We start from the raw sequence: 18,666 nt of genomic DNA, 5'->3' as shown, positions 1-18,666 counted from the left end.
CCTTACAAATTTGTCGTGGTTGGTATTCAGGAGTAGATTGAACGACATCATCAATGACCAAGAAGGCACAAGTGGATCTCACCAAAGGTTGAGACAAGGCAACATCTCCCAAGCAATGGTTATGTACATTTCAAAATGTGTGTACTTGAACAATGTTTGAATCCCCTATTGCACGAGTAGTGATTTTCCAAGGACAATCTTCAATTGTGCATATTACAGTCATGTGTTTTGAACTATTCATTTTGTAAGAATATTGGAATTTTCCATCCAAATACATCAAATAGATTGCATCTCAAAACTCTGAGACATTTGGGAAGGTATGTCCACTACCTATAATTGAATATTGGAAGCGGCTTGGTTGAAGTTGAATGATATTTGTTTCAGCACATATTTGAGAAAACCCAAATGACTCAATTGTAGGCGACTCATTAGATATGTTGCAATGGGGGCTCACCAATGGAGGAAACATGTGTCGAGTTTGAAACAACAATAGGTGTTGGGGCACTGTGAAAAAAAACAGGAAAAGAAATTGATCATCCATCAACCTATGTGTGAAAGTTGATTAAAAAGGGAAAATTATTATGGGAAGACATTAGGTACCTAGTAAGGGCAATGAAGCCATCACCACCTTCAGCACATTGGCAGACATAGACACGACAAAACATGTTGTTAATTTGAACATCTTGACTATGTCGGCATCATCATGCATCATCGAGAGTAGACATGATGGGTCAAACTTCACTATGAAATCCAATTTAATTGAATTGGGCTCCAAGTTCAGTTCACCACATACTTTTGAAACAAATTCAGAATCTAAGATATTCTTGCTAACAACAATGCAATTGGTCTGACCACCCTTATATTTGATGGACCCAACAACAATCTTAACAAGCTCACCACCTTCAGGAATGTAACAAAACATCTCTTCTTCCATTTCCTTAATGACATAAAGATTTGTTACAAATAATATAACAACGAAAGATTGAGGAATTATGTATGTTGATTGCATTTACTTTTATGTAGGAAATATACAAGACAACTTTTATTCATAGATGAAGTATTTGAATCTTCAAAAATGCAATTTCCAATTGTCACACAAGTAGTACCCAAGATGGGCTAAGGTAGTACCTGATGTTGACTAAGGCAGTACCTACAGTCAATTAAGATCGTACTTTCAAGAATAATGAGCTAGTACATAAGGTTAACTTAGCAGTAGAATAAGGTTAACCAACTGATCACCAAAATAAAACACAATGGGCTAAGGTAGTACCTAATAGATTGGTAAGTTCTATGCGCAATTGAGTATGTTTTATGCACGTAGCCCATGCAATGCCACTTATTGGTTATATCCTTGTGAAATGGACTACGTACTGACCAAGGAATTACCTAATGTTAAGGAATGAAGTTACTAAGGCTAATATGAGAAGTGAACATTTTTTAACGAGAACACCACTTCTAAAAATTTGGTCACCCATAATGACAAGCAAGGTTTTGTTAGATCAACTTATTTTTTTAGGGCATCTTCATCAAGATGGGAAGTTTGTATTGTTACAGTAAATACAAAAAGCTACAGAATAGGAATAGGTTTATGGTTAGCCATGGAGACGAAGGTAGTTTTCTATTCTGCAGATGACCCAAACTAAGAACAATACCTATGAAGATCTGGCTCCTCCCCACACCGTTTATTCATAAAGAACCATTTATCTGAAGACTAGAGTGTCATAAAATTTTAATTTCTTCATTTAAGTCATTGAAAATTTAGTTACTTCATTTGAAGGGTTACAATTATTACCTGCATATATAAAATATAAATTTGACTAGATAATTTTAACTGCTGAAACCTATATCATTTTGTCTAAGCATTTATAACAACTGCCTAATATTTCAAGTAATTTTATATAAAAATATGAAAATCAAACTGATAAAATTATCAAATCTAGGTCATTTTGTGCTAAATGGGGGCAGTCACAGACAAACAAAACAAAAAATATACAGATCAATATGCATTTCATCCATTCTACTTGCATTCCCTAGTTCCTAAAATATTATTAAGGAAATTAAACCACTGCATGGATACCAACAGTTCCTATATAGCCTTTCCTATTTCCATACTCTAAAAATGATCTCTAAATCAATATCAATTACTAATCAACAAGAAGAGTAACATATACTAACCAAAAATATTTGAAGAAATGGGATGTGAATTTAAATTGTAGACATAAAAAGAAAAAAAAAACAACGAAAACTTTAGCACCATCAACCATCAATATCAAAAAGCTGAGTAATTTGGAATCTAAAAATCACCATTTCAAAAGCACTTATTTCGCTCTCAAAAGAAATACATCCTCCCGAAAAAGTGTTCCTTTTGGTAATCCACTACAAAGCCCAATCCAAAAACACAATCCAATAAATGGGTTTCACTAAAAAAGCATTGTTTTCCAACACCCAAAAATAGGAAGGAAAAAAAAAGTTCATTTTTGGCAAATCAGTTCAAAATCTGCTTTTCCCAATTCAAAACTACAACCAAAACAAATGGGTTTTTCAGCAAAACGATTCCCAACCCAAATTCTTGTCTTCATTTGATATCAAAACAGAAAAGTTTCAGGAATTTTCCAATCCAAATAAAAACGTAGAAACTGATAAAAACTCATGGAATTGAGAAAATGGATGACGATTCATTACAAATAGATTTAAAAACTGATTATGAACTCCTAGATGCCAAAATTTGAGCCACACCTAATTGAGAAAAAACCCAGACAAACAGGAGATTTTCGGGATGTAAATGCAAATGCAAAAGAAAAAAAGAATGGGTTACCTCGGGAGAGAAAATCTAAGATGAGACAAATGGGATTAAGGGCTTTTGAACTGAAATGAGAGAAAATTTTGAAAACTATACATGGTTCTCAGCTTCGCCTCGATGATGGAGTGAAGAAACATGAGAGAAATGGGTATCAAATGAGAGAGAGGAAAGAAAGAATCATCGGCTACGGTGTTTTTGTGGGAAGGTCAAATTTTGATTTTTGAGTTTTCAAGCGGTTTAGTTTCGGCCCGTGCTGACATGGACTCAAAGATGCTGCTGACCTGGAGACCTGAGAGGCAATCTCGGCCTAAAATATGCACCCGACTCATAGTGCATAAAAAATATATAACTTTCCACATTAAAAGCTAGTTTTCATATTTCATAAATATGGTTCCGAAAACCATATATTTCATAAAGTTAGACTAAAGGTTGATAATTTGATTATTATATAAATTGAATGACTAAATAATTGATGGAATTAAGTTTTAGAATATTGCTTAAATTTGTGTTGGTAAATAAATATTGGTAAAATTAATGAGTTAAAGGTTATCATGAATCTCAACTTCTTGTATGTTGAAGAATTATTTTATATTTAAGACATTTTATAAAATAGATTTTTATTTTTATTTTTTATTTTCTATTCTTTTTAATAGTTAATGGAATCATGTCCTAAATGAATTTCAAAGTAAAAATGCATTAGGTAATTAAATTCAAATTATATTTTTTGAAGAGTAGACTTGTAGTAAATTTAATAAACAATACAATGGTATTTTTCATAAGACAAAAAATCATAAGCTGAGTATAATTTATAATTGTGGAATGTGAAATAAAAACTAGTATTTTAATTTATTAAAAAAAAAATATGTTTGGTATTTCAAATTTGTTTAATAATAATAATAATAATAATAATAATATATAGAAGGAATAGAGAACATAATAGGGGCGTTCGTAGAGGGGAAAGTGTCGTTGGCCTTCGACCAATCATTTGGTGGCCAAACGACTTTCATTTTGTGTGAGATTTTAAAAGAACACTCTATTCAACATGAGGAACATATGAACGTAGTTAGATTTTGATTTCAACAGTTAGATTTTCTAATTTGAGGTAAGGTGGTTTAATCCTAAAACTTTGATTTAATATTTTAGTTTGAAAAAAAATTATATATTGTGTTGTTGGGAGATAATAGATGTTATTTGTATTATTTGAAGTGTGATTATGATTATTGATAATTTTATTTTGTGATTTACAGATTTTTGTTTTGGAATAAAGATAATATTTGAAATGATTTAAATATAGAAAAATAGTTATATTGAGTGTTAGGAATTATATATTGAGACTATTGAGAATAAATAAAATTAAAGTATAAATTGTGTTTCATTGATATTTGAATTATTGAGAATTTTCTTTGATCTTTGGGATGAGATAATTGAAGAAAGATTGTTATGTTGGTTGTTAGAAATTATTAAGCTATCAGGAATAAATAAAATTTGTGTGACTAAGGTTTAACCCATGTTTCGATAATATACGAATTATTTGTGAATTTTCTTTGACGTTTGTAGTGATTAAAGTGAAGAAAAATCGTTGTGTGAATTATTGAAAATTATAAAACATAATTGGAGTAAATGTAATTATGTCTTGGAAGAAAAAGAAAAATTGAAGAAATGGTTGAATTAGTAACTTTAATCTTATAGGGTACTAAAAAAATTTCCAAGTTCACAATCTAAAAAGCTCAATCTAATCGTTGACATTCAAAATATAAAGTGAAAGAACATTTTTTAAAACAATTTTCAAATTAATTGGTTTATGTTGACTTATTGTAGACCCTTTTTATGGTGGGGGTCCGGGATGAGAGTTTTCTCTCTTTGGGGGGCATTTTCTCTTTTAAACAAAGGGGGGACCAGCTGCAGATGGCAGAGAAGAGGGATGGCCATAATTTCAGAGGGGCCATGCTTGCTGATGAAAGCCACAGGAGAGTGAGTAAGGGAGAGGGGAGTAGGTCCATGACTTGCGGGAGGAGTTTTGACCGAGTGAGGAGGCTGGTTTTAAAAAAGAGGAAAAAACACCAGGAGAAAGGGAGAAAAAGAGAAAGAAAAAAATAACAGCGGGATCTGAAGAGGCCGCACCTTTGAGAGATTTTTCGGAGAAGCCATACCATTGAGAGGAAGAAGGATCTTCATCTGACTGCATCGTTCCTCAGACGAGGTTAGTGTTCTTTGACTTTGTTTTATTGGATTCAAAATACAAATGAAGGTGAATATATGTTTAGTTATGCTGTGAATGCTGTCCTTGGCATGTTTTCTCTTTATTTTTATTTTTTTTAATCAATGGAATGAGATTATGGCCTGCCATGTTGGGATTTATATGATCGGTTATGAGGAAATGGGAGTGGGCGTGAGATGCTGTGGGCGGCTGCGCGCGGCCACGGGCGTTGCAGGTCTCTTCGGGCTGGCGAAAATCTATATAAAACTTGGTTGGTGACGATGCCAAGAAGGTTGAGGCATTGGTCACCAGGATGATTACACACACTTCGGCAAGGTAAGCACAAGGCGTGTTCGAAGCATTTCGTGGCAGCCATGGCTGTGGAAGGGAGCCTGATGAAGGAGCGTTCTTTGAGGGGCACAGAGACGAAGGCGATGCAATGTTATGCAAAAGGTAGATGGAAAGGGTTCCGAGATTAGCATGGGTGTATTTGCTTTCCGTATGGTGTTGGATGCTTTGAGTAAAAATGGGTAGTGTCAGTGCTTTAAAAAAAAAAATGATGATGTTGGCAGAGGCTTGATTTGAATTTAATGGTGTACATAAAGCATGTGTTTGGCTCAGCTATGCATGACCACTTTCTCTCAGGGCGCGTGTCATCCTTTTAAGAGTATTTACTTATTTGTTTATTTTCTTTCCATGTATTTAAAAATTCCATGCCAAAAATAATTTCCTTCAAAATTTAGTTTTTTTTTACGTACTGTTCTCAAACAATTCTTCAACATCCCGGTCTCCGAATTTGTTTTTTTTTAGGTATTACTATTATTCCAATCATTTACTTATTTTAAAACTTCACCTTTAAATAATCTTTCAAAATTCTTGTTTCTAAATTTAAATTTCAATTTTCATAAATTCCCAATATTCCCACTAATTTATTTAACCATTAGCATTTTATTTATTTATTTTAAAACTTCATTTTAAATCAAATTCTTTAAAACTTCTGATCTCCGAATTAAATTCCTAATCCCGAAAATTCCCATATTCCCATTAATTTATTTAATCATTAACATTTTATTTATTTATTTCAAAACTCCATTTTAAATCAAATTCTTCAAAAGCACGACTTCCAAATTTAATTTCCGATTTCAAAAATTCCAATATTCCCGTTCATTAATTTATTTATTATTTTCATTATTATTATTATTTTATTTATTTATTTATTTTAAAAAAATCCAAAATTTAAATAATTCTTTAAAATTCTGATTTCCAATTTCTTTAAAATTTAATTTCCAAAGTTCCAATTCTTAAATTTAATTTTCAAGACACCAAATCTCAAATCCTTTTAAAAATTCCAATTTCTTTTTCAATTTTTAAATTTAATTTTCAAGACTCCAATTCTCAAATCATTTTAAAAATTCCAATTTCTTTCAAATTTAATCTCCAAAATTCAAATTCTTAAATTTAATTCCCAAGACTCCAATTTTTAAATAAATTTCAAAAATCCAGTTTTCTCTTTAAGAGTTTTAATGCTTTTCGGGTTTCAAATAATCTTCTATTTATCTCGACTTTACATAAACATGAATGTAATTTTCATAATTCCAAATTAATGGAATTTGTGGGATTAATTTGTGCAAGATAGATCGGGCTTTGGTGGGGGCCCAACATATGTGATTTCCTTATGATTGATTGATTGTTTGTTTGATTTAATTGTCATGCATGATTGATTTTATTCTGCTCTATGACATGCTCGAAATTATTCCTTAATTGTGCACTAACCTCACTTCTTGATAGCGCTTTATGGATCACTGCCCAGGTACGCACCTACTTTCACTCTGGTAATTGTCTAAGCATATTTTGATTCTCACGTGTGCATGATTTATTCTGGGTACTCATTGATTTACTCGTCCGTTGCCATGATTGCTTCATTTTATTAGTAGAGACCCGACTTTAGGGACTTAGAAGGGTACTACGGTCTTTACCGTACCTTCCCGATAAGTAATCTGACCCCCAAACCCGATCCGGTTTCTCGTAGACCGCCTTTTCCAAAATAAGGAGTCACATTTAGGGTTTTTCTTTCTTATTTTGTTTACCCTTTTAAAAACAAAACAAAAATAAGTGGCGACTCCAAGTCATTTTCATAATTAATAAAAATCATTTTTCAAATTAAAAGTGAGTTTCGCCATCGAGTGGGAAACGCATGAGCACGAAATGCGGGGTCCACAAAATGGCGACTCCACTGGGGATCATTAGAGGGTCAAGCTTGAACTTAAGATGAAGCAAATGTGGCGTTTGATGAGTCGATCAGTGGGTACCTATTTTCTTGATTGCACATTGAGAGTTCCCGATACCATTGGATGCATGCTTGGGTGTTTGTTTTACTTGGGACATTGACATACTGATTATGATGGTCAATTATTTCGATTAGGGATCCCGAGATAGCTATTATTTCTGTGCTTCATTGCTATATTCATTTGAGACATTGACATGCTGGATTATTGATGATTGATCTTATTGCTTCACTTAGCACGTTGACCCTGATTTTGTCATGATTGTTCTGATCACTTCACATGCATACACTCACTATTGTACATCATTCGACTCGACATGCTGATCTACTTGTTGGTATATTATTTTGATCATCCTTGAGCGTGTTGTCTTTGTATCACTATCCATTCGATTGTCATAGCTTGTATGTGTGCACGAGTGATATATCTTGTACTATGCCTGACTGCATGTTGCATGACTGCCCTTCTTCTGCTTGATTGCATGCTGCTTGTCTATGTGGGCCGCACTTCTATCCCCCTACCTCCAAATCTCTTGGTCTCGGTCATTTCCTTCATTTCGGTTCTCACTTTTGCAAGTGTGAGACCTTCTATGTGCTTGTTCTCTGACCGAGCCAGAGATTAGGAATAGGGTCTAGCGACGGGCTATATCGATGTACGGGAGTATTCTGGAGGAGAGTGACACTTTGATGTCGATTGGAGTCCGATCATTGAAGACCTGTATAGCCTCGAGCTAGGTTTCATGGATAGTCGTGCGACCAGTGTGCTTCCTCTTCTGCTCTAGATTCATAGGGTTTTCGGATGCACCCACACCACTCACTGTGCACTTTAGTTGACTATCGAGTGTTGAGAGTGTGAGAGGTTTCACCATAGGAACCCCCCTGGGATGTCGAGGTAGTGCATGTGTGGAGGTGATGACCGCCTTGCATGGAAGCGCCCCGTCTCTTTGGAGGCGTGCAGAGGGTTGCGTATCGCCGGAGGGTACGATCGCTTCTGCTAGGGATCTTTGAAAGTCCACCCATATCCATTTAGAGCCGCCTTGACCTCGTAGGTTGAGCTATAGATCCTTTTATTAGGACTTCCTCCCTACACGTGGGTGCATCTGAGGGCCTTCATAGCCTCTGTAGTCATAGTTCGGATTCGACACTCCCTCTTTTTAGTCTCCAGTTGAGAGTGCTCAGAGATCGGTATGAGTTTGAGTATCGGTTGGATCACCTTTCGTCTTGTCACTTTAGTTTATTCTTGTCACTCTATGAGTTTAGCATATTTTCTCTTCAGGGCTTTCATCTTCCTTTTCTTGGCTTGACACATCCATTCACTTTGTTTTCACTCACTCGATGCTTTGGGATACGTTCATCGGTCATCTTTTTACACTGTACACCTATCATGGGCTCAGTACCTCATGCTTTGTTTGATCCTTAGTTCGATTTTCGACTCGATGCTCATATTTTCATTACAGAAAGGTGAAAGGCACGTTTTCATATTCACACTTTTTTCAAGAGAGTTGCCTTAATCACCTTATTATTTTTCTCTTATGGAGCTCGAGTTGAAGGTTGATTCAAGGATATGTGGTTATAAATGGAGTATTGATCTCGTGATAGCGTGTTTTTTTTCACACCTCTTTTATCTCGGATTATTGATAGGAATTCTCTGGTCACATTTGTAGCCATCTCACAGTGGACACCTTTATGACTCTAAAGTTTTCGTCATACATCCAGATTTCGGATTGCCATCTCAGGACCATGTGCTTGCATGTTGTATTGTCGTATTTTAGAGTTTTATCTCGTGTCCTTCATCCGTTTTGTTTGCATTGTAGGGAGTCGGTTTAAGAGTCATTTAAGTCTGGAGTCACATTCTTGGGGAGAGTTGGAAGACGATTGATCAGAGCAGATTCATATCCGAGTTCAGACAGTTCAGTTGAGATGTCGGACGAGCTAGCTTCCACACTTGCTTCCTTTCAGGAGTTCATGGCCGGAGTCAGTAGACGCTTGGATCAGATAGAGAGTTCTCGCCAGGATCCTCATCCGGCTGGCATGGTCACTGACGAGACGATTCCTCATGCATCTCAGACAGCACAGACTCGTCCACCTGGGGTTTCACTTGGTACTCCGTTCCATCTGGCAGATCATTATGAGACCATTCCACCACATACTGTCACAGTGCCACCTCCCATGGTTCCCACTATCGAGGATACTCGATTAGCCGAGCAGGAGGCCAAGGTTGAGAGGCTTGAGTCCATGATGAGATGGATCAGATTGCAGGACGGAGGTTTGACTTGGGATGACAAAGACGGCATACCGGCGGCTAGCTTGCCCGCCAAGTTTCGCATGCCGGACATCGAGCGTTACAGTAGGATTGGTTGTCCCAAGATCCACTTGAGATTGTTCAGCACGGTCATGGGGGCACATGGTATCGATGATGCGCAGTTGGTGGCCCTCTTTCCTATGTCACTTAGTGGAGCAGCTCAGAGGTGGTTTGCTTCGGTTGAGCCTTCGAGACTCCGCACCTGGGGGGATGTGGCTCATGAGTTCCTGACTCAGTTTGCTTTCAGTGCTGATATTGACGTATCTAGACAAGAGTTGGAGGCCACCAGGCAGAGGCCAGACGAGTCTATTTCTTCCTTTGTCACTCGTTGGAGGGCAAAGGTGGCTGGTATGATAGACCGGCCTAAGGAGCAGGATCAGATTGATATGGTTCTTCGGAACCTACAGCTGAGGTTCGCGAGACGTCTTGTGGGCGTCCTATTTCAGGACCTCAAGAGTCTGGTTCAGGCAGCTTTCAGTGTTGAGGAGGCCATCGCTTGAGGATTATGGACGGATGTTACTCCTTCCCCTGACAGTAAGGGGAAGAAGCCGATTGGATCATTTGGTAGATCTGGAGAGGTTGGCGCTATTAGTTATCAGTATCGGAGGCCCGCACATCACTCGCCTTACAAACCTTCTCCAATCAAAGCTCCTTTCTCTCTTCCACAGTATCAGTATCAGCTGGATTATGCTCAGGAGCCTTACATTGCTCAGACTAGCATGCAGCCGCGACCACCACATCCGAGAGCCGCTACTCACCCACTGCCTAGACCATATGTACAGAGACCTGCGAGACAGTTCACTCCGTTGGACATGACTTTGACTAGAGCTTTTGAGAAGCTCTGGGACGCTGGAGTGATTGTTCCTTTGGTGTCGAGGCCTTTGCCCCATCCTATTCCTCCTCATTTCCGTTCAAATGAGCACTGCTTGTATCATTAGATTCCAGGGCACGATACTGAGCGTTGTTCAGCACTCCATCATGCGATACAAGATTTGATCGATTCAGGGGTGGTTGACTTGGCTAGGCCAAGTGTGACCACCAATCCCCTGCCTACACATTCTACACATGCAATTCCTCCTCCTCCTGGTCATCAGTAGATTGATTTGGATATTGAGGGTACTGATGGCATATGGTGTTTTGGGATCTTCCAGGTTGAGGACTTGGGTCAGCCGGCATGGGCACATCATTTTGCAGCGATTTAGCTCAGAGCACCTTTCATTTTGATTTCTGGTCGTCATCAGAGTCGTTCCCGTTCTGTCGGGTCCAGTGTCTAGCTCATCAGAGTCGCTTTGTCGAGTCCAGTTTGGTTCAGAGTCATCGTTTGTAGTTCATGTTGAGAGTCTAGTCTTTTGTAGTCCTCTATCGCTTCACACATGATGTACTCGTTTGGTTCATTTAGTGATATGATCTTTTTTACTTTGAGTATGTGTTATTCTCTTTTCTAATGAGTATGTTTTGCATATCTTGCGTTGATGTGTGCTATGCTTTTGATTTGAGATAGATTTTCACTTATACATCATGATCACTTTGGCCTGACCTATCATGGAGGATATTGAGCCTATTTACCTAAGATCAGGAGATCGACCTAGGGGGTTTGAGATTGTGACCCATTTCACCTTCCGTTCAGAGCAGTACCATATCCATATCCATACCCTGGCTCTATGGACTTGGCGACCTACCCATTTTGAGCCTGACATGACACCACCCCTTGGTACCATTACACGACTTTACTACCTTTGTTCACCTTATCATGCTACAGTACCATTGTCTTTCCTTTCCATTATTTCCTTGATCTAACCAGGTAGAGTCCGAGATGGTTAGACTTGAGGTGAGTTTTGCATGATGATAGATGGATCATGATGAGAGGGTGGTTTGACTATTTGATGATATTGTTGAGATAGAGGGGTTATCATGGAGCATCCAGATTTGAGTCATTGCACATGACTTCAGAGAGTCGGGATGATTAGACATGGTGATTTTATGAGATGATGGTGAGTGGCTTGTGATGATAGAGTGAGTTGATTTTCAGAGTACATTGATGGTTGTCATAGAGCATCAGTGGGAGCTTTCGCACGATTTCAGAGGAGTCGCCATGACTATGTTGGATGGATGCCAGTCTTTAGTATTGGCCATGTGAGATCTCGAAAGCACGATGTTCGAGGTTTTGGTCAAATGATGGGTGGCCATCATTTCATGAGCTTATTTACTTTATCACCCTCACATATAGAGTTACCCGTTGCTAGCCCTTTGAGCCTCACACGAGTACATAGTCTTTTCTTTCATCACCTCATTTACCTATTACACCGGGTTGGGGACCCTATAGTGCTTGCATGCTATGATTGGATACGTCATAAATTCCAGACCTGACATACATATTCAGGCCTCATTCATCACTCTTCATTGTGATATTTTCCTCTTTGACATCATCTCATCACTTTTTCCGACATCACATATCACTATTTGTGATGTTCGTTCCGTCTTTTCTCTCATCATTGATTACTCGACATTATCTTGTTTCACCTTGAATGGTGGTTTCTCACACGTCACTGCATGGAGGATTGTCACATTCTTTCCTATCATTCACCCCATGGGCAATGGTTCAGAGATGTTATTTTGAGAGGTTGTCTTGTTGGTGAGGATTCATGTTACATTCGTATGTGGAGAGGGTTTGATCATTTGGGTATGTATTTTCGTGGGAGTTCATTCATTATTGATCAAAGTATGTGTAAAAAAAAAAAAAAAAAAGCGTATTATTCATTATATCATTCTTCATTAGGCATGTGTATGGACGTGCCAGTTTGCTTCATTCAGTTTATGTGTTAGAGAGAGTTCGTATGAGAGCTTATTTCTGAGATTCTATCTTGGTATATTTTGGGTGAGAGTATGAGTCATCCATTCGATTTTTGTGAGAGAGGCGAGCGACCTTTTCTTTAGTATCTCTGGATCTTTGCTCTATCCATCATTCCATCTATTTCGGATGTGACTACTTTCTATGCTTTGATGCAGGTTGACCATCACTCATTTTTTTTACCTCTTTGTTTTCTTGTATCTTTGTTTTGTTCCTCCATTCCACTCTACCTCATCTGATTTCTTTCTTTCCTCATCCTGCTTGATGTTTGACTTGGGTCCAGCATCCACACATCATACTTGTTCATTCGATGTGACCATTCATTTATCATCACTTTTCATGTGGGGACCCCTAGGTCTGGAACTCATGACATTTTCTACGCATCGCATCTCATGCATGAGGGGTATGGGGGATTATATCATTGGGATCTTTGAGCCTAGTTTCCTTTCATTCTTTCACCCTATTACCTTAGCCTACATTACGTCCCGTGTCTGAAGACCACCCTGAGGCCATTACTTCACATTGTGTTTGACAGCTCACACGTGGGCAATACTCGAGCTTGGTCAGAGATTATTTCTCGGGGCATGATGGATGGGGAGTTGAGATGATGATTTACACTGGGGCATACCCCTCTTATCAGTGATGGATTTTCAGAGGCAACATTATCTACACCAGGGCATACCCCGCTCATCGAGGACGTTTTCTTTCAGGATGATGCTTTGCATTGAGGCATAGTCAGTTTGCTTCTTCACTTGGATTATGATGGATCACGAGTTATTGGATGACCCTACACTAGGGCATAGCCATTTCAGAGAGCGCTTTTATTGGAGATACAGTCACTCTACTCGATGCTCTGCATTGGGACACGTTCCACTTATTGATAGTTGATTTTTGAGATGACGATTTACTTTGAGGCATGACCCTCTCATTGGTGATGGACTTTGATTGTTCATTGGAGCATAGTCACTTCAGTTGGTTTATACTGGGGCATAGCCACCACATTCATACTCATGGAGTCTGGGGATTCTGATTCATATGGATTACGTTGAGATGTTTCCGTTTTGGCACCAGGAGTAGGGGTTGATTGATTTGTTGACTCGGATACACTACTTTACACTGGGGCATAGCCGGGATGGAGAGCATTTTTCATTGGAGCATAGTCACCCTATCAGATCCTGTACACTGGGGCATATCCATCTTTTGGAGGGAGATCAGATTGGTTCTTGACATTGGAGTATCCGGCGAGTGATATGGAGATCATTGGACTATTTCATGTTGACCTCATTGCATACTGGGCCATGGCCGCCTAGTTGGATGTTTTGACATCGAGATTTGACTTCCTGTTTGTGATTACTACTTTTCGATGGATTATGGAGCTCTTGATATCTTGGGTTTAGTCTTCTCAGAATACTTGGACGATCTCGGATACATACCTTTCATCTCGTACTCAGACATTTCACCCTGGATGCTTTCATGCCTTCTATCATACCAAAGTCTGATCATCACCTTATTTTATCCTACACATCCCACCGTGACACATGACCTCACCCCTATCTCGATTAGGAGGAGACGTAGATCAGTCCTCGATCACCTTGGTTGTGTTTTCATACATTCTTTTGGACTTTCGGTTCAGCATCTTCCATGATAGCAGGGCCTGACAGATTGTTGACTTATTAGTGACGATGCTTTCATTTTGATAGTTGGCATGTTGAGTCTTGATTTGCTTGCTCTTTTCGTTTTGGGCACTGGTCATCATTATTGTTGTTATTCATCAGTTAGTTTTGTTTTGTCAGCATGGTGTCGTGACACATGGTCCTGTTTGGCACTACCCATCTGAGGTTGGACATTTTCATTACATGATGGATGAGCATATTTCATAGTACAGTAGTTTTGAAGCATTTTGTATCTCTGTCTGTTCATCATTGCATATTGGGGCATATCCCTCTTCCCTAGGAACATCGGACCTTCCATAGGTTTCATTCACTTTTTGATCTAGTTGTTGACTCCCTTGAGTTGCATACTGGTGCATACCCCATTCCTTGGGATCGTCAGACCTTTTAGGGGCTTCACTATCTTTTGACCTAGCTGTCGATCCTCATGAGTTGTCATACTAGGGCATATCCCCTCCTTCCGAATTTGCTTGCATCGTTATCCTAGATATCCTTTGGCTTTGGGCCACTTGATCAGATCACCATCATGTCAATTTAGTTTTTGGGCCGCACCTATATCGATCGGTCATCATCTTATCAGTTTGAGTTTGAGTCGAGGCCGCACCTATATCGATCAGCCATCTCATTGTCATGTCAGTTCAGTTTCTGGGATCGCACCTATATCAATCGATCATTCGTCGTGTCAGTCTGAGTCGGGGCCGCACCTATATCGATCGGCCATCTCATTGTCATGACAGTTCAGTTTCTGGGACCGCACCTATATCGATCGGTCATTATCGTGTCAATTTGAGTCGAGGCCGCACCTATATCGATCGGCCATCTCCTAGTCATGTCAGTTTGTGTTTTTGGGACCGCACCTATATCGATCGGTCATTATCGTGTCAGTTTGAGTCGGGGCCGCACCTATATCGATCGGCCATCTCCTTGTCATGTCAGTTTGTGTTTCTGGGACCGCACCTATATCGATCGGTCATTATCGTATCAGTTTGAGTCGGGGCCGCACCTATATCGATCGGCCATCTCCTAGTCATCTCAGTTTGTGTTTCTGGGACCGCACCTATATCGATCGGTCATTATCGTGTCAGTTTGAGTCGGGGCCGCACCTATATCGATCGGTCATTATCGTGTCAGTTTGAGTCAGGGCCGCACCTATATCGATCGGCCATCTCCTTGTCATGACAGTTCAGTTTCTGGGACCGCACCTATATCGATCGATCATTATCGTGTCAGTTTGAGTCAGGGCCGCACCTATATCGATCGGCCATCTCCTAGTCATGTTAGTTTGTGTTTCTGGGACCGCACCTATATCGATCGGTCATTATTGTGTCAGTTTGAGTCAGGGTCGCACCTATATCGATCGGCCATCTCCTTATCATGACAGTTCAGTTTCTGGGACCACACCTATATCGATCGGTCATTGTCATGTCAGTTTGTGTTTCTGGGACCGCACCTATATCGATCGGTCATTATCGTGTCAGTTTGAGTCAGGGCCGCACCTATATCGATCGGCCATCTCCTAGTCATGTTAGTTTGTGTTTCTGGGACCGCACCTATATCGATCGGTCATTATCGTGTCAGTTTGAGTCGGGGCCGCACCTATATCGATCGGCCATCTCCTAGTCATGTCAGTTTGTGTTTCTGGGACCGCACCTATATCGATCGGTCATTATCGTGTCAGTTTGAGTCGGGGCCGCACCTATATCGATCGGCCATCTCCTAGTCATGTCAGTTTGTGTTTCTGGGACCGCACCTATATCAATCGGTCATTATCGTGTCAGTTTGAGTCGGGACCGCACCTATATCGATCGGTCATTATCGTGTCAGTTTGAGTCAGGGCCGCACCTATATCGATCGGCCATCTCCTTGTCATGACAGTTCAGTTTCTGGGACCGCACCTATATCGATCGGTCATTATCGTGTCAGTTTGAGTCAGGGCCGCACCTATATCGATCGGCCATCTCCTAGTCATGTCAGTTTGTGTTTCTGGGACCGCACCTATATCGATCGGTCATTATTGTGTCAGTTTGAGTCAGGGTCGCACCTATATCGATCGGCCATCTCCTTGTCATGACAGTTCAGTTTCTGGGACCGCACCTATATCGATCGGTCATTATCGTGTCAGTTTGAGTCGGGGCCGCACCTATATCGATCGACCATCTTCCTATCAGTTTCAGTTCGAGTTGGGACCGCACCTATATCAATCGGTCATTCGTCGTGTCAGTCTGAGTCGGGGCCGCACCTATATCGATCGACCATCTCATTGTCATGACAGTTCAGTTTCCAGGACCGCACCTATATCGATCGGTCATTATCGTGTCAGTTTGAGTCGGGGCCGCACCTATATCGATCGGCCATCTCATTGTCATGATAGTTCAGTTTCCGGACCGCACCTATATTGATCGGTCATTATCGTGTCAGTTTGAGTCGGGGTCGCACCTATATCGATCGACCATCTCCTTGTCATGACAGTTCAGTTTCTGGGACCGCACCTATATCGATCGGTCATTATCGTGTCAGTTTGAGTCGGGGCCGCACCTATATCGATCAACCATCTCCTTGTCATGTCAGTTCGGTTTCTGGGACCGCACATATATCGATCTGTCATTATCGTGTCAGTTTGAGTCGGGGCCGCACCTATATCGATCGACCATCTCCATCATGTCAGTTCAGTTTGAGTCGGGGTCGCACCTATATCGATCGGTCATCTCCTTGTCATGACAATTCAGTTTCTGGGACCGCACCTATATCGATCGGTCATTATCGTGTTAGTTTGAGTCGAGGTCGCACCTATATCGATCAGCCATCTCCTTGTCATGTCAGTTTGTGTTTCTGGGACCGCACCTATATCGATCGGTCATTATCGTGTCAGTTTGAGTCGGGGTCGCACCTATATCGATCGACCATCTCCTTGTCATGTCAGTTTGTGTTTCTAGGACCACACCTATATCGATCGGTCATCATCTTATCAGTTCGAGTCGGGCCCGCACCTATATCGATCAGCCATCTCCTTGTCATGTCAGTTTGTGTTTCTGGGACCGCACATATATCGATCGGTCATTGTGTAGACCCTCAATTTTGTCCCTTTAACACATGTCTTTAAGTTCGTTTTCAGTGCTCCACAGTAGTTCCTGGGTGGCCCAGTACTACTCACCACTTACCTTTTTCTGAGTCACCTTGGAGACTTTGGTTGAGGGATTATTTGATCCCTTATTGTGACCCTTGGCAGCCCTAACTTAGACTTAGGCTTTTTTTATTTTTTTTTAGGATAACTTTTAGATACGCTTGGCCCATTAGGCACCACCCTAGGCCCACTTAGTCTCATCATAGGCCCGTTTAGGCACACTTGGCCCATTTGGACATTTTTAGTGTGACTAGTATGACTTGCATGGTTACATGGCTTTTGGGCTCGACTTTTGTTTATTGGTTTATTTTTATTTTATTTTTAGTTTTAGTTTTATGATTATCATTCACTTTTTATTGGTTATCTTCCTCTTTATATTATTTTCCTTAACTTATTTATTTATTTATTATTTATTTTTGTTTATTTATTGATTTATTTTTTACCGTTTCCTAATTTATTTACTTGCTTATTTATTCATTCAATTTATTTAACTTCAGGAATTTCATGTTTTTTTTGCAAGGAAACTTACCATTGGAGTTTAAAGAAGGTGGGACTCTCCTTGGAAGGTTTTGGAGGGGAATTTGAAATTGGGAAGATTGCTTTTGATTGGAAGATTTAAAAAAAAAAGAAGAGAAGGAGAAAGGAAAGAGGAGAATTTTCTTTTTTGGAAACAAATTTAGGTCTTGAGGGATGATATATATATGTGAGAAAAGGAAAAGAAAAAGTGGTAGCACGTATTGGAGTTTTAGGAGGGAGAAGAAGGAAGATAGCAGGAAAGGAGATTCTTTTTTGGTGAGAGGACGCATTAGAGAAGACGCATTGGATGATTGGGAGGGATTCTGAAAATTTGTCGGGGAAAAGAACAGAGGAAACGAAAAGAGCAATTGCAACCAAGGCTGTCCAGGTATGCACCTCGTTGCTTTTAGAATTCCGACCTATATTTGATTTTTCCACGTGAATATTTAATGGTTTTGTTGATTTTGTGTGGACGAAAAGGGCCACAATTTGTTTTGTTGAGATTGGATGCTTGCTTGTTTGCCTTGTTTTGGTTTTGGATGTCATTGATGTCTTCGGAAGCATATAACTCCATGCCAGAATGTGATCATATTCTGTTCTTCATTTAAATCATATTCTGCATTTTTCCCTCTGTTTTTAGCCCATGGATTAATATCTGAAATGGGGGCTATCCATGTTTATTGATCAACACCTTCTGCCACTTCCTTCTCCAAGTTTTACTTCAATTTTTTTTTATTTTTTTTATCTATATTCTTTTCCCGCACGGTGTTCGAACCCTTGCTTTTGTATTTGGGAGTACGTTGAGGAATGACGGGAAGTGTCAATACGAGAGGAAGTATGCAACAATCTCACTCAAATATTGGATAGTTGATTCCGAGGATCTTCGAGTGAACTACAGAAATCTGGAATATGCACCATTGAAATTCGGATC

At 39.7% G+C, this 18,666-nt stretch overlaps 1 protein-coding gene across 1 annotated transcript; it reads left to right on the top strand.

Annotated features, from left to right (window-relative positions):
* The first annotated feature begins 9,198 nt into the window (after positions 1-9,198).
* LOC117916338 lies at positions 9,199-10,518 on the top strand. Its single transcript, XM_034832292.1, has 3 exons — positions 9,199-9,900; positions 9,988-10,059; positions 10,120-10,518. The coding sequence occupies exons 1-3, from the start codon at positions 9,199-9,201 to the stop codon at positions 10,516-10,518; spliced, it is 1,173 nt and encodes a 390-aa protein (XP_034688183.1).
* Positions 10,519-18,666: the final 8,148 nt, after the last annotated feature.

This window comes from Vitis riparia, chromosome 6 (genome assembly GCF_004353265.1).
Source record: "Vitis riparia cultivar Riparia Gloire de Montpellier isolate 1030 chromosome 6, EGFV_Vit.rip_1.0, whole genome shotgun sequence".
NCBI classification, from domain to species: Eukaryota; Viridiplantae; Streptophyta; class Magnoliopsida; order Vitales; family Vitaceae; genus Vitis; species Vitis riparia.
The sequence above is the reverse complement of the archived record's forward strand: the minus strand, read 5'-3'. Positions and strand labels throughout refer to the sequence as shown.